The sequence below is a fragment of the Pomacea canaliculata genome, linkage group LG8 (genome assembly GCF_003073045.1).
Source record: "Pomacea canaliculata isolate SZHN2017 linkage group LG8, ASM307304v1, whole genome shotgun sequence".
Taxonomy (NCBI): Eukaryota; Metazoa; Mollusca; class Gastropoda; order Architaenioglossa; family Ampullariidae; genus Pomacea; species Pomacea canaliculata.
Window position 1 is genome coordinate 21,592,582 of NC_037597.1, and position 20,250 is coordinate 21,612,831.

Here is a 20,250-nt window from a genome sequence, read left to right on the forward strand (position 1 = left end):
AACATTCATATAAAATTTCGATAAAGTAAACAACCCGGTGGGCTAAATAAACAGAAAACCAGTTTTGCGGCTTGGCACTGCAGGCTAGAAAAAGACGAACAGTTTCTTTTACATTGTTGATACCGACTTTTCATTTGTTCAGATCGTTTCAGATCAGGAATTTCCCGGAAGGGGAGTGTACATCTATAAAAGCTCGATTTTAGAGAAAGCTGAAAAAGGTTGAAGGCCTTGTAATAGGATATATATATATATATCACCAATTATTTAAAGCGGTTTTGTAAAGACATTATAAGATTATACTCTTTAAAAGTAGACCGAATAGATGTTATGTTAACAAATATGTAGAAAATAATTACCAAAAGATGAATAAAAGAACTTAAGTGCACTAACTGGACTCACAAACGGAGGACACGCCTAAGCACACATACACACGCAAAGACAACGCCTGAACCTAAATAGTCCCCCTTTGTCTAAGCATCATCGAACTAGAGGGTAAGAAAATAGGTTATGAATCATCAAGTTAACCAGTTAAAGCATGTGCTGCGTCACAAGAGATGGTCCTCCTCCTCCTCCAAGTTGATAGACGGTGGATCTTGAACCTGTCGACTGATGCCAGTCTTGCATCGCATGCTGACCTGCACTATCCATTTCCTGAACCTCTCGCTCCGCGACACACTCACACACTCACTCCCTCTTCCCCCTCCGCTGGCTCAATCGATTCCCCGTATAATGGGTTGTTGGCACACGCTCGCCACATCAAGGAAGCCTCAGCTGCTGCCTGTGAGCTACACGCCTCTGTACAGCGGCACAAACCTCTCTCTCTCTGTGTCTGCCCGCGCTAAGGGCGGCTGAACTTGGGAGTCGACAAGTAGACCGGTAGCAGGCGGTAGCCTCGAAGTGAAATCGTCTTTCAGCTGACACGCGCATGGCATAATGGCGGACGACGAAATGTCGCCCTCTCCGCCAGCTGCGTTGGATCCCCGTCTTCCTCTCACGGCCATGCAAGTGTTCAAATTGAAGAAAAGCTGGAAAGGAGTAAAGCGAAGCCTGGACGATACTGGTGTGGAGATGTTTATCAGGTAAGCGCTGCTGGCATTTCCCCTTGTTAGCCGGGCACGCTTGCTTTGTGTTTTGATGGCAGTCGGCCTCGCAGCAGACGATACCCAGTTAGATCTGGGCCTTGCCAAACTTGTGATCAATCGTGTCGTGCTGCCACAGTGCTGGTAATATTTATACTGGAACTTCCACTTCTCGCGTTCTGTTGGAGTGGTCGGTGGGAGGGAAGGGTTGGAGTTAGTGAGTGCACGCTGGTCGTTCGTTGGTGTTTTGATTGAGATTCTTGTCACATTCTTGATTGATGTCATGTCCAATAAGTTCGCCACATTGCTTCGCGGTTTTCTCGTGTCTTGACGCGTGGCGTGACAGGATTGTTGTTGCCTGACTCAGTTTCCGATTGCGTGGGTGTGTAACCTGCCACACCATCTGTCTTCCAAGTACAAACACATTCGTGCATGCACGTGCGAGTAATCGTATAGGAACACTCCTAAGAACACTGATGTTTACTTGCTTACGTGTAAACGTTTTTTGCGATGAGGATTGTTTGCTGTTGCATCTTTATACAAATTTGTAGTATTTGCAGTAAAGATCTAGCCATGGAAAGGCGGGGAAAATAACAACAGTACTTCAGTAGCGGAATAGATCCCTACGGGAGTCTCACAAGATGTTGTCATTTCGTTCAGTGCTTACAGAACACATTCATCTGCATGACAAATGGCCGAACTGCGGCTTTGCACGCGAAGACTAAATCTGGAGGGACAGCAGTATAAACAGTGATCAAGTTTGCTCGACTTTAAGACCAAGGCAGCTGTCTTTGGTACACTTTTTTAGCTGGACATGTCGTCCAGAGAGGTCGTTGGATGTATGCACTGATCTTTTACAGCAAGCACTCGTATATTTGTCACAAGCAATATTTTAATTCCCTGGGAACAGGGTGGAAGAGGAAGTGAAGTATGGGTGGCGTCCCTTGGAGTGCGGTGTCCGAGAAGGGTTTGGTCAGAAGCGGACGAACACAACTGTATACAGGCTCGTGTATGTATGTGAGAAAGAGAGAGAGAGTAAAGGAAAGAAAAATCAAACATAAACTGTAACAAGCAAAGAATCATAAGAACATACTCATAAATTAGAAAACAATTCAGAGACGGGTAATTGTTGTCATTTTTATCTCATTTTATTAGGTTCAATGATGTTTTAATCGTAAGAACAGTCATCTAATGGACGGAGGATTCATCGTAAAACACACAATAAGATCACTTAGGTAAATTATCGATGCTGCTGGAGCAGGGCAGGTCCCCATCATTTCCTTTTCAGACTAAGATCTACTGTAATGAACTTTCATCATTGCAGTTGAAGTCTACAGATGAGGGAAGAAAATCTGTGATATGCAGTGGATTTCTCTGGAGGGCTTGCTCAGATCGATCCTGCTTCAAGCTTGTTTAAATTTGCAGTCTGTAAAGACCAGAGCCTGTTTTGAGAGTCGATGTTCAGAGACGAGCAAAGAACCTAAGTAATGTCAAGATGAAAGAAGGGTTTGGTGGGGGGGCTTTATGTGGGAGGCGGGGTTATGAGACTGTCTATTAATAACTAAAGATCGCCCAGTCAATGATCCATTGAAGTGGGGTTTTTTTTAATTACGCAGATAATTAAGTAAATAAATGTGGATAAATTCACGGAGAAACTGCAGAAAATAAATGCAGAACATGATGCTGAGTATAGCTTGGCATGGATTTTGTGATGTTTTCAGTGATATGTGAAACATTTAAAATCGGAATTAAATGCATCTTATTCAGTTATGTCCGCAAGGTACACTTTATCTGTTTCTGCCCTCTCGCTGTCACAAGGTAGAATGTTTTTTTTTTCTCGCTCGCCTTTACGGTAAACATCACAGTAAGGTGTGCATTACTCATAGCAAGTTTTACAGAGGCGAGGGAGCTGTAGACGCGTTTTCTGTGCACTTAACATCTGCCTTGAGTGAACTGGTGAGTGAGTGTATGCAAGCGTGTGTCTGTGTGTGCGAGCTTGTGTTTGCGGGTGTGTGTATACGAGCGTGTCTTCGTGTGGACCACAGCATCAGCATCAAGAAACAGCATTTTTGTTGAAAATGAGGCGATAAAGATAAATTTCAAGTTGTGCCTTAAACGACTTCAGGGAAATGGCATGTCGCAGCTTTGCAAGAAGCACATCAGACAGCTAGAACGGCGTTTTCGTTGGATTATCTGGAAAAGTGAACGGTCTGATGTGTGGTCAGAGTTAGGAAAAGTATTTCATTAACCAGTGGTTGCAGTGTTATATTGAAATGATATTGTAGTCAATGTTTAATGCCTTCACTGACAGCACAGCACCGTCAATGTGAAGGTGCGAGTCGCGGAGTTTCATTTCAAGAAGAAGAGAAAGATGACAATGGTAGCGATGACGACGACGACGACGACGATGATGATGAGTCTCGTTTCGGTGGGCAGAATCATCTTGCCTGTGTTGGAGGCGTAACGTGGATGTGTGAGGGATGCTGTTGGGCTTTAGAACCTTTCCTTGAAATATTGTCTACTAACTCCAAGGCAGCGTCACGGCGCATCGCGCTACCTTTGATATTTATTGTCATTTCATCTTTTTCGTCGTAGCTGTCTGTGAACACAAGGCCAGATTTACAGGTAATGTCTTTTAGTGCTTTGGGTCAAGGCTGGTCGAAGTCTGTTATTTTTAGTTGTCAGTAGGTAGGCGTGCCTTGCGCAAGTGTGGGGACCTGCGTCAGGCTCCCGCACACGTGTGTGTGTGTGTGCTGTCCTCAAGGTGGCTTGCAAGAAAGATGATCCTCCCTTGGAGGGAGGCACTGGAGTTCATTTCACGGCAGAGAGTTTGAAGTAATATTATATTCGGGGAAAGGGTTAGCCTAGCCGGATTGACGGGTAGTATTTTTTGGGGGAGAGTGTTTATAGATCTTTATGGAGAGAAGCAAGCAGGTACCAGCAAAGCGGGGAGAGAAAAGCTACAAATAAACCCTCAACTTAAGATCGAGTTTCTTTTCCTGTCACACAACAGGCGTTCAGCGATCGAGAATCTCCTCAAACGCGGTCATTGAGGATCTCGAAACAACGTGTAGTGTTTCCGCCAGACAGTAACGAGTGTTTCACCCCGGAACAAACATAATCTCTTTCCTGTGACGTTATCTGGGGTCAAAACCAGTTTCCTCGCTATTCGTTCTGGTGCTGACTCCGGAGAATTCAAGTACAGAGCTCCCACTTCATTTTTTTTTAATTTTTAAGTTCATGATAGTTATTTTCCTTCTTTTTAAGATAATCAAGGCCAATTACCTCACAAAAAAGCAAAGCGTCTCTCTTTACCCTGTGATTTCCACTATCGGGTATTTGCATACCGAGGGCTGAGTGCGCCAGGTGCGCTAAAAAGTCGCTAGGCTCTACTCCATTACTGACGCTAAGCGTTGAGTTAACCTGCTTTAATGTAAACCTTTTACTTGATCGCTAGCCTTCCATGCAGCCAGCGCCTAGTGTCCTGTGCAGCTTCTCTTCACCGGAAGCTGCTGGTGGTCGTCACGACCTATTGATCACGCACGCTCAGTTACACGAGTTTTTCTTCTAGACCCCTAATTCCAGCACATTGAATGTGGTGCAGCTGAGAATGAAACTGTCCGCTATGCTTTATCGCCATTTTTAACTTTAATACGACTTTGCGCAGCTAGTCCCTTTTACTTTGGGGTCACATGTGTGTCACGAATCTGTAAGGCTTCTACAGGGAGACTTTGTCGCCTAGCAGCCAGTGCTGATCGCAGGGTCCTCCGCAGACGACGTCGCGTGCATTCCATAAGGAGGTGCAGCATCCCATCTCCCCCGGATTATTAATTTAAGGTCACCCGGATGTTCTTAGACACGGACAGACGTCTGTAACCTGCACGTTTGCGGTAGAGTATCAGAGTCGGGGCTATCTCACGCATGTGTCGATAACACGTGAGGGATCAAGCCAGTGTGAGCATGCGAGCGCGTGTGTAGATGTGGAGGGATGTGTGTGTTTTCTTGTCTGTTTGTGTGTGTGTGTGAGAGAGAGAGAAAGAGAGAGAAACGCAGGGAGTAACGAGTTTGTTTATCGTTACATCGGTAGAAGAGGCTAAAAATGTAACTATACTGATTGTTAATTATTCATGTTTACTTCATTCTTTCGACTGCAGCTTTGTAATATTACCGCTGTTTACACCCTTTCTGTGGGGCAATGGGTCATAAATAATAAACCCAAGACTGAATCACCGTGTCTGTCTCATTCTCTACTTGTCTTGCATCACCGCTTTATTTCTCGAGCCTTGTATCCGCCATCCGCCTCTCACTTACACTCAAATGTAATGTGTGTTCACAGAGGAAGAAGGAAGGTCTGCCTTTCAAAAAATCCAGCGATTCGAAGAATCGTTCCATTTACTGTTTCAAGCTGCCGTTCGCTAGACCCTACAGTTGTGTAATAGAATACCGAAAGCAGCAAAAACAACCCTGACAGGATGCACAGTAATTAATGATGGTGGGCAACAATAGAAGCGGTACATTATAGAAAGCCCGATGATGATTCCACAGACTTTAGAAGTCCGCCTGTCTTCAAAGTCTAATGCCGAATACTGGTAAAAGTACAAAAAACTTTAAAGCTTTTACGTGTGAATGCAACAGCAGGGGGCTTTATTCATCACTGATCCATTCCTCCCACATGCTAACAGCATCGTTATTTTTGCATGCGTTGAAAGAGCAGCTTAATAGTGTTCGCTCCGTCCAGCCCCTAAGACAGTCCATAAACAAATATTACTGCAGCACGGCCAGTATTTTGTGCCAGCAAAACTCTGGGTAAAGTTCTGAGAAGCTGTTTGAGATAATGACGAGTATAACACATGACCCGGGACTGTCAGTCTCTTTTATAGACAAGGCATTCCTTTGGTAAACAATATGGCTGATCGACGGTGAGCTAATCAAAGCCATATGAATGGTGAATAAGAGCGCACCCTCCACTCTCTCTTCCCCCTCGCCACTCCTCGCGCAAGTTAAAAATAGACTAAATAAAGATGGTCATGGATATGAGAGAGAAGAGTATTGTACATAAGCACCAAGGTGCAGCATAAGTGGAGATTGAGGATGGGGACATTACAACGCGGAATTTGCCAGAAACGAAAGCACAATACAGGATAAAGAAGGGGTAGACAAAATTTTCGGTTTTGTGGGTCGGTCTCAAAGGTGGTCTGGTAGCATACCAAGCCTAGTGCCACAACAAACCTAGTGAAAATGAGACGAAAAAAAAAATGAGCACATAATGGTGTTCACATACCGACTTTTAAAAAGGGAATTTGCTCACCATACTTACAAGATTTGACTGTGATGTGGCAAGTCACAGAACCGCGGTCAGATGTCCATTCGTCATCTGCTATACTTCGTGATCAGAATAGTGTGTTCGCAAAAATCACATTTCCTGAGGCAAATTCCTTTTAAGTTGGGGAACGTGTCCTTATCTAACAATTTTAAAGAACCGTACACCGTTTTAGGGATTAAAATCCTTCAGCACAGTAACCAGACGATATCCAAACAGATTGATTAGTCATGCTGCACGCCATGATGCCGCCAGGCTGGCCTTTGAAGGCAGCCGTCTCCCACGACTCCATCAGACATGCCAGCCGCATTATTTATTAGTTTTGTACTCAGTGTTAAAATATTACGGTCTGCCAATTTCTATCGCCAAATCATATTTGATAAATTAAATTTCAATCAAATTAACCTATGTGAAATGAAAACAAATTCTGAAAACAACTACACTTCACATTTAGCAGTCAAGCATGTCGAAAGAAGTTGGTGGGATAAAGTAAACAAAGTAAAGGTTGGTTATACGGCTGGCTGCAACACGTGTTTTTATGGGGCTCCGTTTCATTTTTAATGAGGTGCGGGATGGTAATGTTTCTCCGCCTATCATGTCCCCGTGACACAGGTAATAGTCTTTACCCACCTCTAGCATCGACGAGAGCGTAATGAGCTCTGCTGAGAACTTTAACTCCCCGCTGGCTGCTAATTAAATTGTGAGCGTGTTGATGGCTTGCGATTAAGTCGACGTGTCTGACGTCCTCATGCCACGTATTACCCACGTAATTACGTGTGTGGCACTACGTCCGTTGGATGCTGTTGTCGTAACGTAGTAAACACGCGAGCAGCGCTCATCGTTGGAATGACTATGGTCGACATTTCTTAATAGTTGTCTGTGTTCACCCTCGCAACAGATTCATTAAAAAAATTTTTGAAGGATTTTTTTACTCTTGGTTGAGACACGATAAATAAAAAGAAAGGAAAATGAGAAGTGGCCTTTCCATTGAGCAGTATATGTCCATGTCTGTTTAATATATTTTATCACGCAAGTCAGTGTTTTATTTTTCTGGCCGGAAGAAACCAAAAATAAACATCTGCCAAAGAGATCCGTGCCTGACATACTGACCTTTCGAAAACATTCCCTTCTGCGAAAGAAGCGTGGAAAGTAAAAGCTAAGAAAATAAAAAGTATTTTTCATCTTGGGTGAGTCGGGGGCATGACAGCAAGATGAAAATAGACGTACGTTGCACCTTCTCCACTTTGTCATGTCATTAAAGGTCAAGAAGCTACTGGCGTCAGCATGTAGAAGACTGTTGCGATGAAGATGTCACTGTAGATGTACTAGCAGGGTTACTCGGCATTTCCTCGGGGAGGCCACTGTTTGTCCTGAGATTGATTTCTGCCAAGAACTTTTCCACCTTTGATTTCATTGTCAGCTTTGGATCACTTTATTTGAGCCCAGCTTATTCAATTCAGTGATTGACTTGTGTAATCAAATAGTGAAACAAGTGCTGAAACTGGTTTAACCTCTCTTTTACTCTGTTTTTGTCAATCTCTCTCTCTTTCTCTTGCACACACCCACACTCGCGCACACATATGGGACAGATGTCATTAACTTGAAAAGATGACTTTGTTTGTTCTATTTTATTTTTCCCTATCCCATCTTCTGTAAACTGTTCGAATGGAGGTCGCTGGTCTTACTCTTGCTCATCACAATCGGTTCTAAAACTTTTTCCCCTCCCACTCATTCATTCTCGCATAGATACCCTCTCGAACGACATCCATGGGAGAAGGTCGAAATCTTTGCTGATCAGTTGTTGCATTATTGATGTGTGTTATCGCCTTCTGTAGGTCAATGGACCTTGATTGAATTGATCTCTCACCCTGTCGTTCTCTCGCTCACTCACTCGCAAAGGTGGTCTGACGGTTGTAATTATAGCGATGTGATGTTCTATACGCAGAGGGGAAGATTTGGTGTCTGGTGACAGAACCGCTGCCTGACAGACGCTTCGTCTTATCCAGGGGTGGGCAATTAATTTTCCCAAAGGGCCGCATGAGAAACTGGGATGGTTTTAGAGGGCCGGACTAATATAGTTAACTCAGTTTTACCCAATACTGTATATACAGTATATATACTGGCGAGCGGGCCAGCGGGCGAGCCGGTCAGACAGGAGGCGGGCCGGATCCGGCCCGCGGGCCGGCCTTTGCCCAGGTCTGGTCTTATCAGTTGTAATGATGGTGTCATTGTGTCACTATTTTCTTCGTTCCTCATCTACTCAGTGTACAGTCCAAGACACTAATGTAGGCGTAAGGACAGGTCATTTGCTTTGCCAGGTCGTGAATAGTAAATAGAATTTATTCCCCGCAGGCCTGGGGCGTCTTTTCTAGACGAGATTTAACGATCTGACTCATTTTTAAAAAGTAGAATACATGTATTTAGAATAGATTTTTTATATATATATAAATAGATTTTTTATATATATAAGCTGTCTTTAATGACTGTGCAAACCGTGATTATGAGTGTTTGTCTATGTGTGTGTGTGTGAGAGAGAGTGTGAGAGAGAGAGTGTGAGAGAGAGAGTGTGAGAGAGAGTGTGAGAGAGAGAGTGTGAGAGAGAGTGTGAGAGAGAGAGTGCGAGAGAGTGTGTGTGAGAGAGAGTGTGTGAACTTTGTAGCAGAAGATTTCCGAAGCTTAGTGGGACTAACGAACGGTAAAGCTGTCTGTCCACCAAGTAATAATTGGGGACCTGATGTTTTAGGGAGGTCCTGACGGCAGAAATGGAAGACTAGGCTTCACTTTTCATGAGCCGTGTCCTAAACACGATGAGTTTAATACCCGCACGTCTATAAAACTGTGGGATAACTTAATCTTTTTTCCAATTATCTATTAAAATGTGTTCATGTTGATGAGCATGGATTATATAGAGATTCGGATGAATTCGATAAGAATACGAATATTTTATTCTATTATTTATGGTTTTCAACCACTTTGAAGGACTGAGTACAATGAAAAAAAACGACCAAAAATCGGTTTACGATTCAAAACATTAATGTCTGTCTACCTGGCCATTGCCGTTGTTGTCACGATTCTGAAACAGATATCCGTTGTGTAACTGCCGTCCTTGGAGGGGGTGGATCCCAAGTACTGAAAGCTGTTTGCCTCTTTGAACCGTGTCCATTCTTGATTACAGTTGTATGTTTGCAGACCCCAGCTTGCCATGAGAGGCTTTATTATATATGTGGCTAGCTTTGAATTCCGCCATGATTTAGTAGCATGCTTGTCTCTATGGTGCATTGTCGCTATAGGTTAGTAACATGTTTTGTGCCTGGATATATTCCTCCATGTTTGGAACCTCAAGGATCCTCAATCTTTCTTTCTTAGGCTACTTCCAATCAATCAGTCAATCAATCCGTCTAAATCAGTCAGGCAATCACTCAGTGCAGTAGCCAGGTCCTTTTATTTCGACCGTTGTCTCAGAATTCGTTGACAATATATCCTCTTCTTTTTCTCGGCCGCAATCAAATGCAGGCGAGTAATTGTCGGGTGGCGGCTGTCCTGTCCGCTGACCTTGCTGCCAGAGTCTACTACGCCTCCACTGTGTGCGTGCGGGCGGGTGGCAGCGGGTGGGCGGGTGATTACCTGCTGTACGGCAGGCCGCTAACAGACGGCGTTGTTGCAGCTGCAGGGATGTGAACAGAAGGCACAGCACGGGCCGCAGGTCGGGACGGCCTTATTTCCTTCAGCCTGCAACCGATCCCAGATTGCATCCACCCCCATCTCCGCTGCCAGCATCAATTACCGTGCGGGTCAGCCATGATCCAAATGGAAGACCGACATTTTTTCTGAGCGGGTGGTGTGTGAGTGGGGAACGGGGATCTCTAAACACACAGATGTATGTGTGGATGGGAGAAATAATTTCCTTTAAAAAATAAAAATGACTTGCGCGTACTTTCTTCTACAAATTTACAGCTATCAAGCCGGCCAAAACATAAATGAAGAACTACCTAAGCGACTGCCGCTTAAAACGAAAGGTTGTAAGGTTGGCATTTGATTGTCCTTCTCCACACGTGTTTCTCTCTGACTACTGTAAGCTGTAGGTATGAAAGTGAGACCTGTTAGTTCTCGTACATCTAGGCCGTGGCAAAGTAGGGCGTGTAAACGGTCTTCCGGGTTAATGGACAGCCTGTACTTTCCCTGCCACAGAACCAGATCGAAATTCCTTTTCCAGTTAAAAAGCACGATCGTCCTCAGTGGATTTAAAAAAATGAAAAATGAAATGAAAAAGCAGAAATAAATCAGCTAAAAGCATCCGAAAAGGAGTTAAATTGTTTCTTTGAGCTTACTTTCAAAAACGAAATGTTGTGTAGTCCTTCAGAGCTTAGAAGTCCGTTTCTCCAAAGCACCACATGGGGATGTCTCCCTAATCTTTTATAAAACTTTAGCTTTTAGTCTGAATTCCAGTATGTGTTCGGCTTCATTCACACGCCTCTTTCGTCTAAAGCAGCGGTTCTCAACCTGTGGGTCGCGACCCCCTGGGGGGTCGCGACGTGCCTACAAGGGGGTCGCGAAGGTGGTCATTTTTTAAAAAAAGTTTCTTATACTGGTATTAGTGAAATTAGTTTACATTGTGTAACCGAGTGGTGCGGGGGCTCAAACTCCAAATCTCTTCTTCCTATTCAAGTACACTGTCTCGGCATGCAGTGACTTCTCACTTCCAAAACTCAAAACACAATCCCCCTCTCAACAATTAAGCCTCCAATCTCCCTCCTCTCGCCTTTTGCCCTCTTTCTCCCCCAATCTCTCATCGCTGACTCCCCTATATTACACCACCATATTACAAACAACTGACAAGATGAATGCTTTCGTCCGAAAAATTTCGTTGTGGACGCAAAAGATACGCCAAGAAAATATTTTTGATATGTTTCCGTGCTTGTGTAAGTGCAAGGCTGACAACTTGAATCTTGATCAGGTGAAGAAGGTAATTATTGCCCATCTAAACGGACTGCAAGAAAGGTTTCAGCATTATTTCGCTGAAATTGATGTGACTAAATACGATTGGATTCGTAATCCATTTGTGGCTGATCTAGCACAAGCGGGTTGTCCACGCAAGAAGAAGAGCAGCTCATCGACCTTTCGAGTGACCAATCCCTGAAAATGGTCTTCCACACAACACCAGTGACAACATTCTGGATTAGCATCAACGGTGAATATCCTCTCCTTTCTGAGAAAGCAATGAAAGTTCTGCTGCCATTTTCAACTTCTTATATGTGTGAGCAAGGATTTTCAGCATTGGCAGCACTGAAGTCTCAATACAGAAATCGTGTGGACGCAGAGGCTGAGCTGCGAATAGCAGTGGGTACGAACATCGCACACAGGTTCGCTTCTCTATGCAACAGCAAGCAGGCTCAACCTTCTCATTAATCAAAGAGAGTGTCCAATAAAATTAATATTTATTAGCTTTAGTAAAATTTCATTAACAGTTATACTTCTTGCAGATACGAACTTTGCTCTTCCGTTGTTGAATTGCATTGATTTCCTCGACGCTGCGTTCGAGGTTAGCTAAAGCTGCCCCCCCCCCCCCGCTCTTCCACCGACCTAGCTGGCTAAGGGGGGTCGCGGACGTACCGGTGTTCGTCAGGGGGGTCGCCACATGTAAAAGGTTGAGAACCGCTGGTCTAAAGGTTAAGCCTGATTTAATTCGAAATTATAAAAATCTAAAAGAAACAAGTACTCACACAAAAACAGTAAACTGAGTAACAGAAATACATATTCACTTACACGTAGGATACCAAACAATTCAAGTGTGTGTGTGTGTGTGAAAGTTATGCATATGGATGCGTGCGTTGCTGTGTGCACGTACATTTTTTTTTTTTTTGTGAGAGAGAGAGAGAGAATATGAGTGAGAGAATTTATGATCTGGACACGAAAGTTTTTTTTTAATTTTTTCTGTATTCCTTCTTCTCGAGATATGTTCATGTAAGTCTCCTCCTCCTCCCACACCTCCTCCGCTGCCGTTTAATGCCACTTTCGCTGTGTCGTGCAGGCTGTTCCGTAGCAAGCCCCCGCTACAACGACTGTTCCGAGAGCTGAGGGGCGTGCCAGTGGACGAGCTGCGGGTCAGCGAGGCCATGGAGAAGCACGCCGGCAGGGTCATGGCCGTCTTCGATGACGCCATCAACGCCATCGAGAACGTGGATGGCACAGACGAGATCCTGTGCCGGGCGGCCAAGAAACATTCCTCCATCGAGGGCTTTGTCTCAGACATGTTCTGGGTAAGCGTCGGTCGTGGATGGTTGCTTTTATTTGTTTATTGCACAGCTGACAGCGGTGGTAGCATATTTTAATTACATTACGTGATGATTAATTGCTAAATAAAACAAAATTTGGTTCCTCGCCGACAGGATGGAAGTGAAGGCCGTTGAGAAGACAGTGGCAGTCCCGACTTTTTTTTTCTTGGGGGTGGGGGGAATGGAAGAGGGATTCCAAATAAAAATATTATGGGTGACGAGAAAATCCTTCTTGGCCAGCGTCCCAGGCCACCCCTCGTCTTTGAAAAGACCCTTTATGCCGATGCACTAGCATTTTGCCCTCAGAACGTTCTAGATGGCATTCTACATCTACATCCGCTACACAGATGCGTGCGCAGCTTCACGTAACGGCGCTGATTTTTATCTTGAAGTTTAAGTTGTGGACCATAGTTTGTTCTAGTGGTATTTACTTATTGATTATTTTATTACAACAGCAGAAACGTATACATAATAGATATATTCATATATATGAAATCACTTATATACAAACACGCACATGAACATTCTTGCAGGGAAAAAAACTAGACAGACGCCTTTATGTATATCGGGACCTATCAGAGCCTGAAAATGAAATTATGAAAGCTGGACAATCACGTGACCTCATGCTAACCTCTTCTCGTGCCCCGTCAAAGAAGTTTGTTGTTTTGCAGCTAGCTCTTCTGTCTTTAAGGCAGATAAGAAAGCGTCTACCGACCTTCCCCTCCTCCTCCGTCTCCTCCCTCCCAGAGTAACTTGCTGGCGGTCTGCAAAAATGCTTCTGCGCATGTTCGCTACTAAGGTTAAGAAAGGTGTTTTGTTGCTTCAGCCAGCGGGAGAAGGTTATTACAGGTAGACAGCTCTGCAGGTGAATAGTGGGTTTATTTTGTTTTGGGCGTTCCAGACTTTTGCAGGAGTGGTCTCACTATCAGAGTGCTTTTCAGCAAATGCGTGGCAAGGGCACACATGATGCATCTGTTTCAATTAGAGTCCCTTGTGGTTTTGTAGCCGAGTTTTCGTCTTATAATCCACCGAGTTTTCTATCGCCGCCAGGCAATCGTCTGCGTGAGGCGTCCTCTGGCGGCAATCATCTCCTGTTTGTGAAACCTCAAAGAGTTGCTTTTTATAAATACTGTTGTGCAGCCACACTGTTCAGCCGACCATAAAACCGTGTTAATGGTTAACCGAGTGCATGATTAAACCAGCTGGTTAAGATGAGAGAGAGATGTTTGAGAGAAGGGGGACAAAGCACAAATATTAGGCAGTGAGACTAGAAGAGACAGACAGTGAGTTAGCGGGCAGAGAAGGTGAAAGCGACAGTGAGTTAGAGGGATAGGTTGGGTGGGTAAGAGTGAGTTGGGGAAACAAAGAAAGAGGCCGTGAATTCGGAGGGGGCAGAGAGAGAGTAAGAGAAAAATCGAGTATACTGAGGGACGGATGGTCATCCACATGGACAACATCCGGCACGTAATCACATGACGCCTTGTGAAGGTATGGCAAGACACACGGAGAGAGAAAGGGGATTCGAGAGAGTCATCAATCTGCGATTAATCTCTCATCAAGGTTGTACTTCACTGTCCAATGCAAAATTAACAACGCTCTTTCGCCGTGAAGCAGTTGAAATAGATGTTGATTACTAATTACATCTCTTGTCTACATACTCTTTTCATTTCTCACATTTCATCCCCCTTATTCACAAGTTCGGGTGATAGTATTCACCATTTCCCGTGTCACCAGCACTCAGCTCCTAGACCAAACTCGGTGTGTGTATATATATACTGTGTGTGTGTGGTGTATGTGAAGCAGCCGATGGTAACGATCTGTCTGTCGTCCTCACCAGTGCCGAGGGTGGCGCCACTTGCAGGGGGACTTTATCGCACGTGCCACGACACACAACGCATCTTCGCCGAAATCTCCTCGCCGTCTTCGACCACATTTGTTCAGCTCAAATCGGCTTTCAGCGACCAGGGAAGGAGGAAGGCAAAAGTGAAGACTGTACGTGCACAAACAAACCATCGTCCAGTCCTCCCCTCCCTTCTGTCTGACGACTGTTAAGAGGTAGCGCGTTGAAGTTCTTACAGAGTAGGTGTAGGTTTACAGAGAGAGGGTGCAATGAGTGCGTATATGTGTACGAGCATGTGTACAAGCCGGGGACACTCCCCTCTGTAGTGCTGCGTGGTTCGCTGCTAGCATCTAGCTCCTATCCGCTGCATCCTTTTTGCGAACTACAGCTACCAGGTTCGTCGGCAGGCGGCTACCTACACAGGCTCAGGTCATGGCGACCCCTGCTGCGTGTCTTGGTGTCGGTGCTCAAACCTTGTTGTCTGCCAGCTGTGACCGCACATACCATGTCGGCGAGAGCTGTAGATGTAACCATGATTAAGATGGCTTTGTGCTGCGAGCGATGTTTTGCACGCGTGTGCGTGTACGTACAAATAAGTAATTGGAGTGATGTGTGAAGGGCTGGCTGGCTGCCTGGCTGGATACATGTATAGAAGTATGAACGATGCTTTTTTTTCGACCCCTCCCCCATGGTTTCGTGGTTGACTGGTCCACTAACTGCCGATGAGCCCGCCTCTATTAGTTGATGAACTTGGTTTTGAGTGTCAAGATGGTCAAGTTGGAAGCGTGCAGTCACTCACCCGACTTTGACGCATCACAGCAGCTGGCATGACTTTCAGACTGTCATGGCACTAGTCATTCCCAAGAGTCTGACACTGACATAACACCAGTCATCCACGGACACACATGGATACGTTTGGGTGCGTGCTAGGCAGCAGTCGACAGCAAGTCAGGACACTACCAGGTCACACCCTGGTACAGCCACCTTCGTTTGATCATCCCCATTCCATCGTCTCGTGTCAAAGGTCTCCCCGACCTGCTTCAGCAAAGTGCGCCACCTGTGTGCTTGCCCCCCCCCCTCCCCACACACCCACACACTTTGTCCACTAACACAATTGCATTGAGTTGGCCGGAGTCACGCGAACAGTCATCTGCCACAGCGTTTGATCCTCATGGGCAAGAACGAACCCCGAGAGGACCTCATTTTTTAAGAATAGTGTAGTGTGGAATATTCAGTCAGGGTCATTTCCTTGGGGGATATGGGGGTAGTAACGGGAAAATAGTTTACCGATGGAATTGAATGTGATGCGTCCCCGTCTGGTTACTTGGGTGCTGTCGATACAAAATATCTTGTTAAATTTTACAACTTTGCAGACGAGTTTTAGTATAATTTGCTTTTAACTGTTTAGAGCATCTCGCTGCGTGCACGGAGGTTTTTTTCTCTTTCGTTCAAACAATAACAAAAAAGGTTCGGACGAAGGAAATGGCTGATGACATTCATTTAATCATGATGGAAGTGCGAATAAACCAAAGGACAGAGGGGCTGAGAATAAAGCAGGGCGGCGATGAGGAATTGATTTTGTTTCATTTTAAAATGTGATCTTGCACGTCTGCTTTCAAATGGCAGCGATCTGTGGGAATCGATAGACTGGGGCCATACGACGGACGCCATTCCGACAGCAGACCCCGTCCTGCGTGTGATTTTCTACCATGGTCAACACTGCTTGAAGTAAACTGTAGTCATGGCCTAGACACGAGCTTGATGTCATGATGCAGGAACAGGAGGGCTGGGGTTCTCATCTCGACAACAGGGTAGCGGGAAATAGGTGTAGATCACATCTTAATAGGTCAGAGGTCAGAACATACCGTCCTAACGATAGAGTTTGGGAGGGAAAGAGAAGAGAGAGAGATCCACAACATTATTATAAAAGATTATCTTGTCTTCTTGAAGCAAACAAGTCAAAAATAACAAAAGTAAGAATAAATTTGTAACATGGGAGTATGACGCTTGTTGTGTGAACAGTCGAACTTGCCACTGGTGCCGCCATGTCTAGACTTGAAGAGTTCGTGACATGGCATGATGTATATGTTAAATATATCGACAGTTGAAATGGTTTGAAATTACCATCAAAAAGTGGCATTCCAGTAATCGTTTTGTTGTCCTGATGACTGAGTTCCATCGCGCTGTTGGGGGGGGGGCTACTATGTCTGTGGGTGCTGCTGTCATGGCCGTCGGGACTGGCGACTAGTTTTAATGCTCTAGCTACCTGAACCGTTGCTTCCCTCTTTGGTTGGAGACCGCCGTGCTGTTGCTATGGTAATGATTGCTCTGGCTTTGTAAAAACTCCTCTCTCTCTCCCCAGTTTTCCTGTTCTTGTTTCAAGGACTCTCCTGGGGCTTGATGTACGAAGTGTAGATGTGTGTGTGTGTGTGAAGCGAATTTGCTTGGAAGTATCAGAAATTTGAATAGTTGAATATTTAATGTAATTTGTGAATTGTGTCCGTGCACCTATAAACTAAGAAATTTGCCGGAAGTATCTCTTTTTCAATGGATCGGCTTGAAACGCATCAAACAAATAAAACAATTTATTCGCCGGAAAAGAAGTGTTCGATCACATAGTACCAATCCCAGCATTTTATGCACGAGCAATTCAAAATACATTGGATGTGGAAGTATCTTGACTAAAGACAAGTCATTGATGTCAAAATGTAAACATTTATTTAGGACAAGTGTATGACAGGATAACATTTAAAACAAATGAATACAAACCAAAACAGGAAAATTATGATTAAACGATTTAAAGGGAAAGCAACAATTTATATTGGAAATCATAATTAATGAGAGAAATAATAATAATAGGTCAAAAAGATGTTTTTCAGAATCAGAACATTTACATTTCTTAATAGTCATTACTGCTGTATGTATGGATCTTCATCCTTTCTAAATAATAATATACCGACTTGACATCTAAATATAATATTCCTTATCCCGGACTGTGTACACCGACTTGACATCCGAATCAATGGACCGCTTGGATTCTAAAAGTCCCCCAGTATTTGTGGAAAGACCGAGACTACGATATAGGCGCTTCATACATCACACCTACACTTCTCCACGTGACGAGTCTTGATTTGTCTCCTGAAATACAAAAGCAACGATCTGAAGCTAAATATGGAGGTCGAAGTTTTTTATCCAGAGTAGGAAAGTTCAGATGGAACTGGTGAACAGTGGTGAAATGGCATTCGTGTTGTGCTTGCAGAATATATTTATAGCCTAATGACGTGTTTTGGTACTTACAGGATATGTGCCAATCATCTGAGTGGTTTAGTGGTGTCTGCGATTGTTGTTATTTTATTCCTTGTTGTTCCTTTATGGGCCGCAACAAACAAATGCGGCAGTCACCTGAGTGCGATGCCATCGTGTTGTATTTCCAAGATAGGGATGTCTAATCCTGCTTCCGATAGTCATACTTGTAGGATGTGTGGCGGTGTGAGGACAGTCTAACCCTGTTTACGATTGTTGTGTTTGCAGGATATCGAGCAGCCTTTCCTGGACGCGGTGCGAATAACACTGGGGGACCGTTACACAGACAACATGGACGGCATCTACCGCATCACTATCAAATACCTCCTGGAGAAACTCGTCCGCGGTCACCGCGCCCTGGCGTCATGATGCTCGGCTGGGCCGAGTGCAACGAGCTGCGCGCGCATCCTTTTTTTTTTCTCTCCACCAGAGACCAGCACGACTGACCACAGCAAGAGCACAGCGGTGCTGAGCAGTGCACAGCGCCACGGACACGGATAAGTGAACCCGAACGGAAGGACTAGGCACGAGGTGCATAGTGTGTGAGAGTGGCTAGCTCTTTACGTTATCAACCTTCTCTTCAATGTCTTCATTAAGCTTAGAGCAAGAGAGGCAGAGAGAGAGAAAGAGCGAGAGACAGAGAGACTTACTGGTTTCTCACATTTTTTGTGCTACATACGCGCCTTCAAGTGATTAACCTGTCGTGTTTGACATTGAAAAAATGAAACGGAGAGAATGGGCTGAAAGCACTGGCAGATGGTCAGCCGCACTTGGGAAAAGCCAAAGCACCTCTTGGCAAGCCTTTCTTTTTCTTCTTCTCTCTCTCTCCGCACCGCACGCAAGAGGTGGTGCCGAGCGTCAGACTGCTGTTGTCCATCGTTGTGTTGCGGACACTAGTGAGCGTTCCTGGCGTCAGACTGCTGTTGGTCTGTGGAGCGAGCTTGACTGTGATGTGTGTTTTCTTGAAGCCTTCGTGCTGTTCTCATGTGAGTGCGAGCATGCTTTCATGGAGTGGTGGGTTAGTTCTTTCCAGCTGTATAGTGGCTGATTTGTCATTGCTCTGCTGATATGTTTACTTGCTTTAGGTTCTCACAGGTTGTGCTGAGAGAGGATATAATTATATACAAATGAGAGAACATATCTGTGTGCGTGCATGCGTGCGCGCATGTGTGTACATTTTCGTGAGTCTGTGATCTTGGTATCTTTGTGTTAAACTGTTTGCTTGCTAAACGCGACAACAGATGTCATGCTTTTAAAAACTTAGCACCAAGTAAACATTAGGAAGATGGGGAACTGGACGGTTGTTGGTAAAAGCACTTGACACTTCATGATTAGTGAATTACAGATTTTGCTTTTATTGTGCCTGAGATTTTCGTAAATCCAGTCATGTGAGGTTCAGTGACACAGGAAACAAAATGGTGACACCTATACAAGTTCACAAATAAAGGTTATAATATTTACTTAATAGTCGAAACAGTCATTTGCACTACATTCGTTTGATGGTTAAGGAGCATATAAAAGAGTATTTGATATTTGTGTGCTGTAAGAGAAATCATGTGACAGTTGTCACTCCTTCGTTGTACACATTTCTCCACCCGGCTACATTTCCTACCCTGATTGCCATTTTCACCACCCTTCTGATCTGTATAAATGTTGCAGAGTGGGACATTAAAGTTTCCTTGTCACCATAAGTTATGTATATTATCGTATTATTTTTGTCTTTCTGTGCAAGCCTGTATCTTCGTGGGTGTGGGTGCGTGCGTACATGTGTCCGCGCGCACAAGGGTGTCAACGAGCGAGCGCAGTATGGCTACGTAATAACGAGTGTCATCTTAGGCAGATGATAATTATGGAAATAGGGGAAGTAACAACAGTGAAGTCATTGTAGTTGAAAGCAAACACAGTGCTGTCAATATTCCGTTGTTTGTTCTAATCGCTGCTGGTGTCCTTTAAGAACGGGGTGGCTATAAGGGTACTAACGGACTGTAGCCTCTTGCATTCAAATGGCCAACAGACAGATCGCGTGTATGTCTCTGTCCTAAACACAAACATTTTGGCGGGCTGTTTACAGAGTTGGGGGACAGGGGAGGGACGTGAAGAACAACACAAGCCTGGGGGTGGGTGGGAGAAGCCGTTAATTAGTCCCGTAGGACTTCCAACATGGCGCCTGCTCTCACACATTCCTGCCGGGACTGAACGCCTGGCTACCAGGAGGCCCTGAGAGGACGTGGCGAGGGTGTAAGAAGCTCCCTCTGTTGGTCAGCTCGGAAAACGTCACGTGGTAGGACAGAGAGTAAAGACAACGGTTCGAAAAGCTTGGCAGACAATTTACTAAAAGTACCTCACGCTCCGCGTGCCCAGGGAGCGCATGGCAGCTTGCCTTCTCTCCCCAAACAGCCGACATTTTGCACGTGCCCTTTCCTTCTCCAGCTGAAA

General features: G+C 44.8%; 1 protein-coding gene across 1 annotated transcript; it reads left to right on the forward strand.

Annotated features, from left to right (window-relative positions):
• Positions 1 to 757: 757 nt before the first annotated feature.
• LOC112570970 (globin-3-like) lies at positions 758 to 19,505 on the forward strand. The gene is made up of 3 exons (XM_025249730.1): positions 758 to 1,079; positions 12,428 to 12,656; positions 18,043 to 19,505. Exons 1-3 carry the CDS (start codon positions 934 to 936, stop codon positions 18,181 to 18,183), a joined length of 516 nt encoding a protein of 171 aa, XP_025105515.1. The 5' UTR covers positions 758 to 933; the 3' UTR covers positions 18,184 to 19,505.
• Positions 19,506 to 20,250: the final 745 nt, after the last annotated feature.

Bases quoted from the DNA above. Each gene is read 5' to 3' on its own strand.
- LOC112570970 (XM_025249730.1), top strand. From the start codon at position 934: ATGGCGGACGACGAAATGTCGCCCTCTCCGCCAGCTGCGTTGGATCCC. The intron at 1,080-12,427 runs GTAAGCGCTGCT...TGTGTCGTGCAG, and splicing joins GGTGTGGAGATGTTTATCAG to GCTGTTCCGTAGCAAGCCCC. The intron at 12,657-18,042 runs GTAAGCGTCGGT...TTGTGTTTGCAG, and splicing joins TTGTCTCAGACATGTTCTGG to GATATCGAGCAGCCTTTCCT.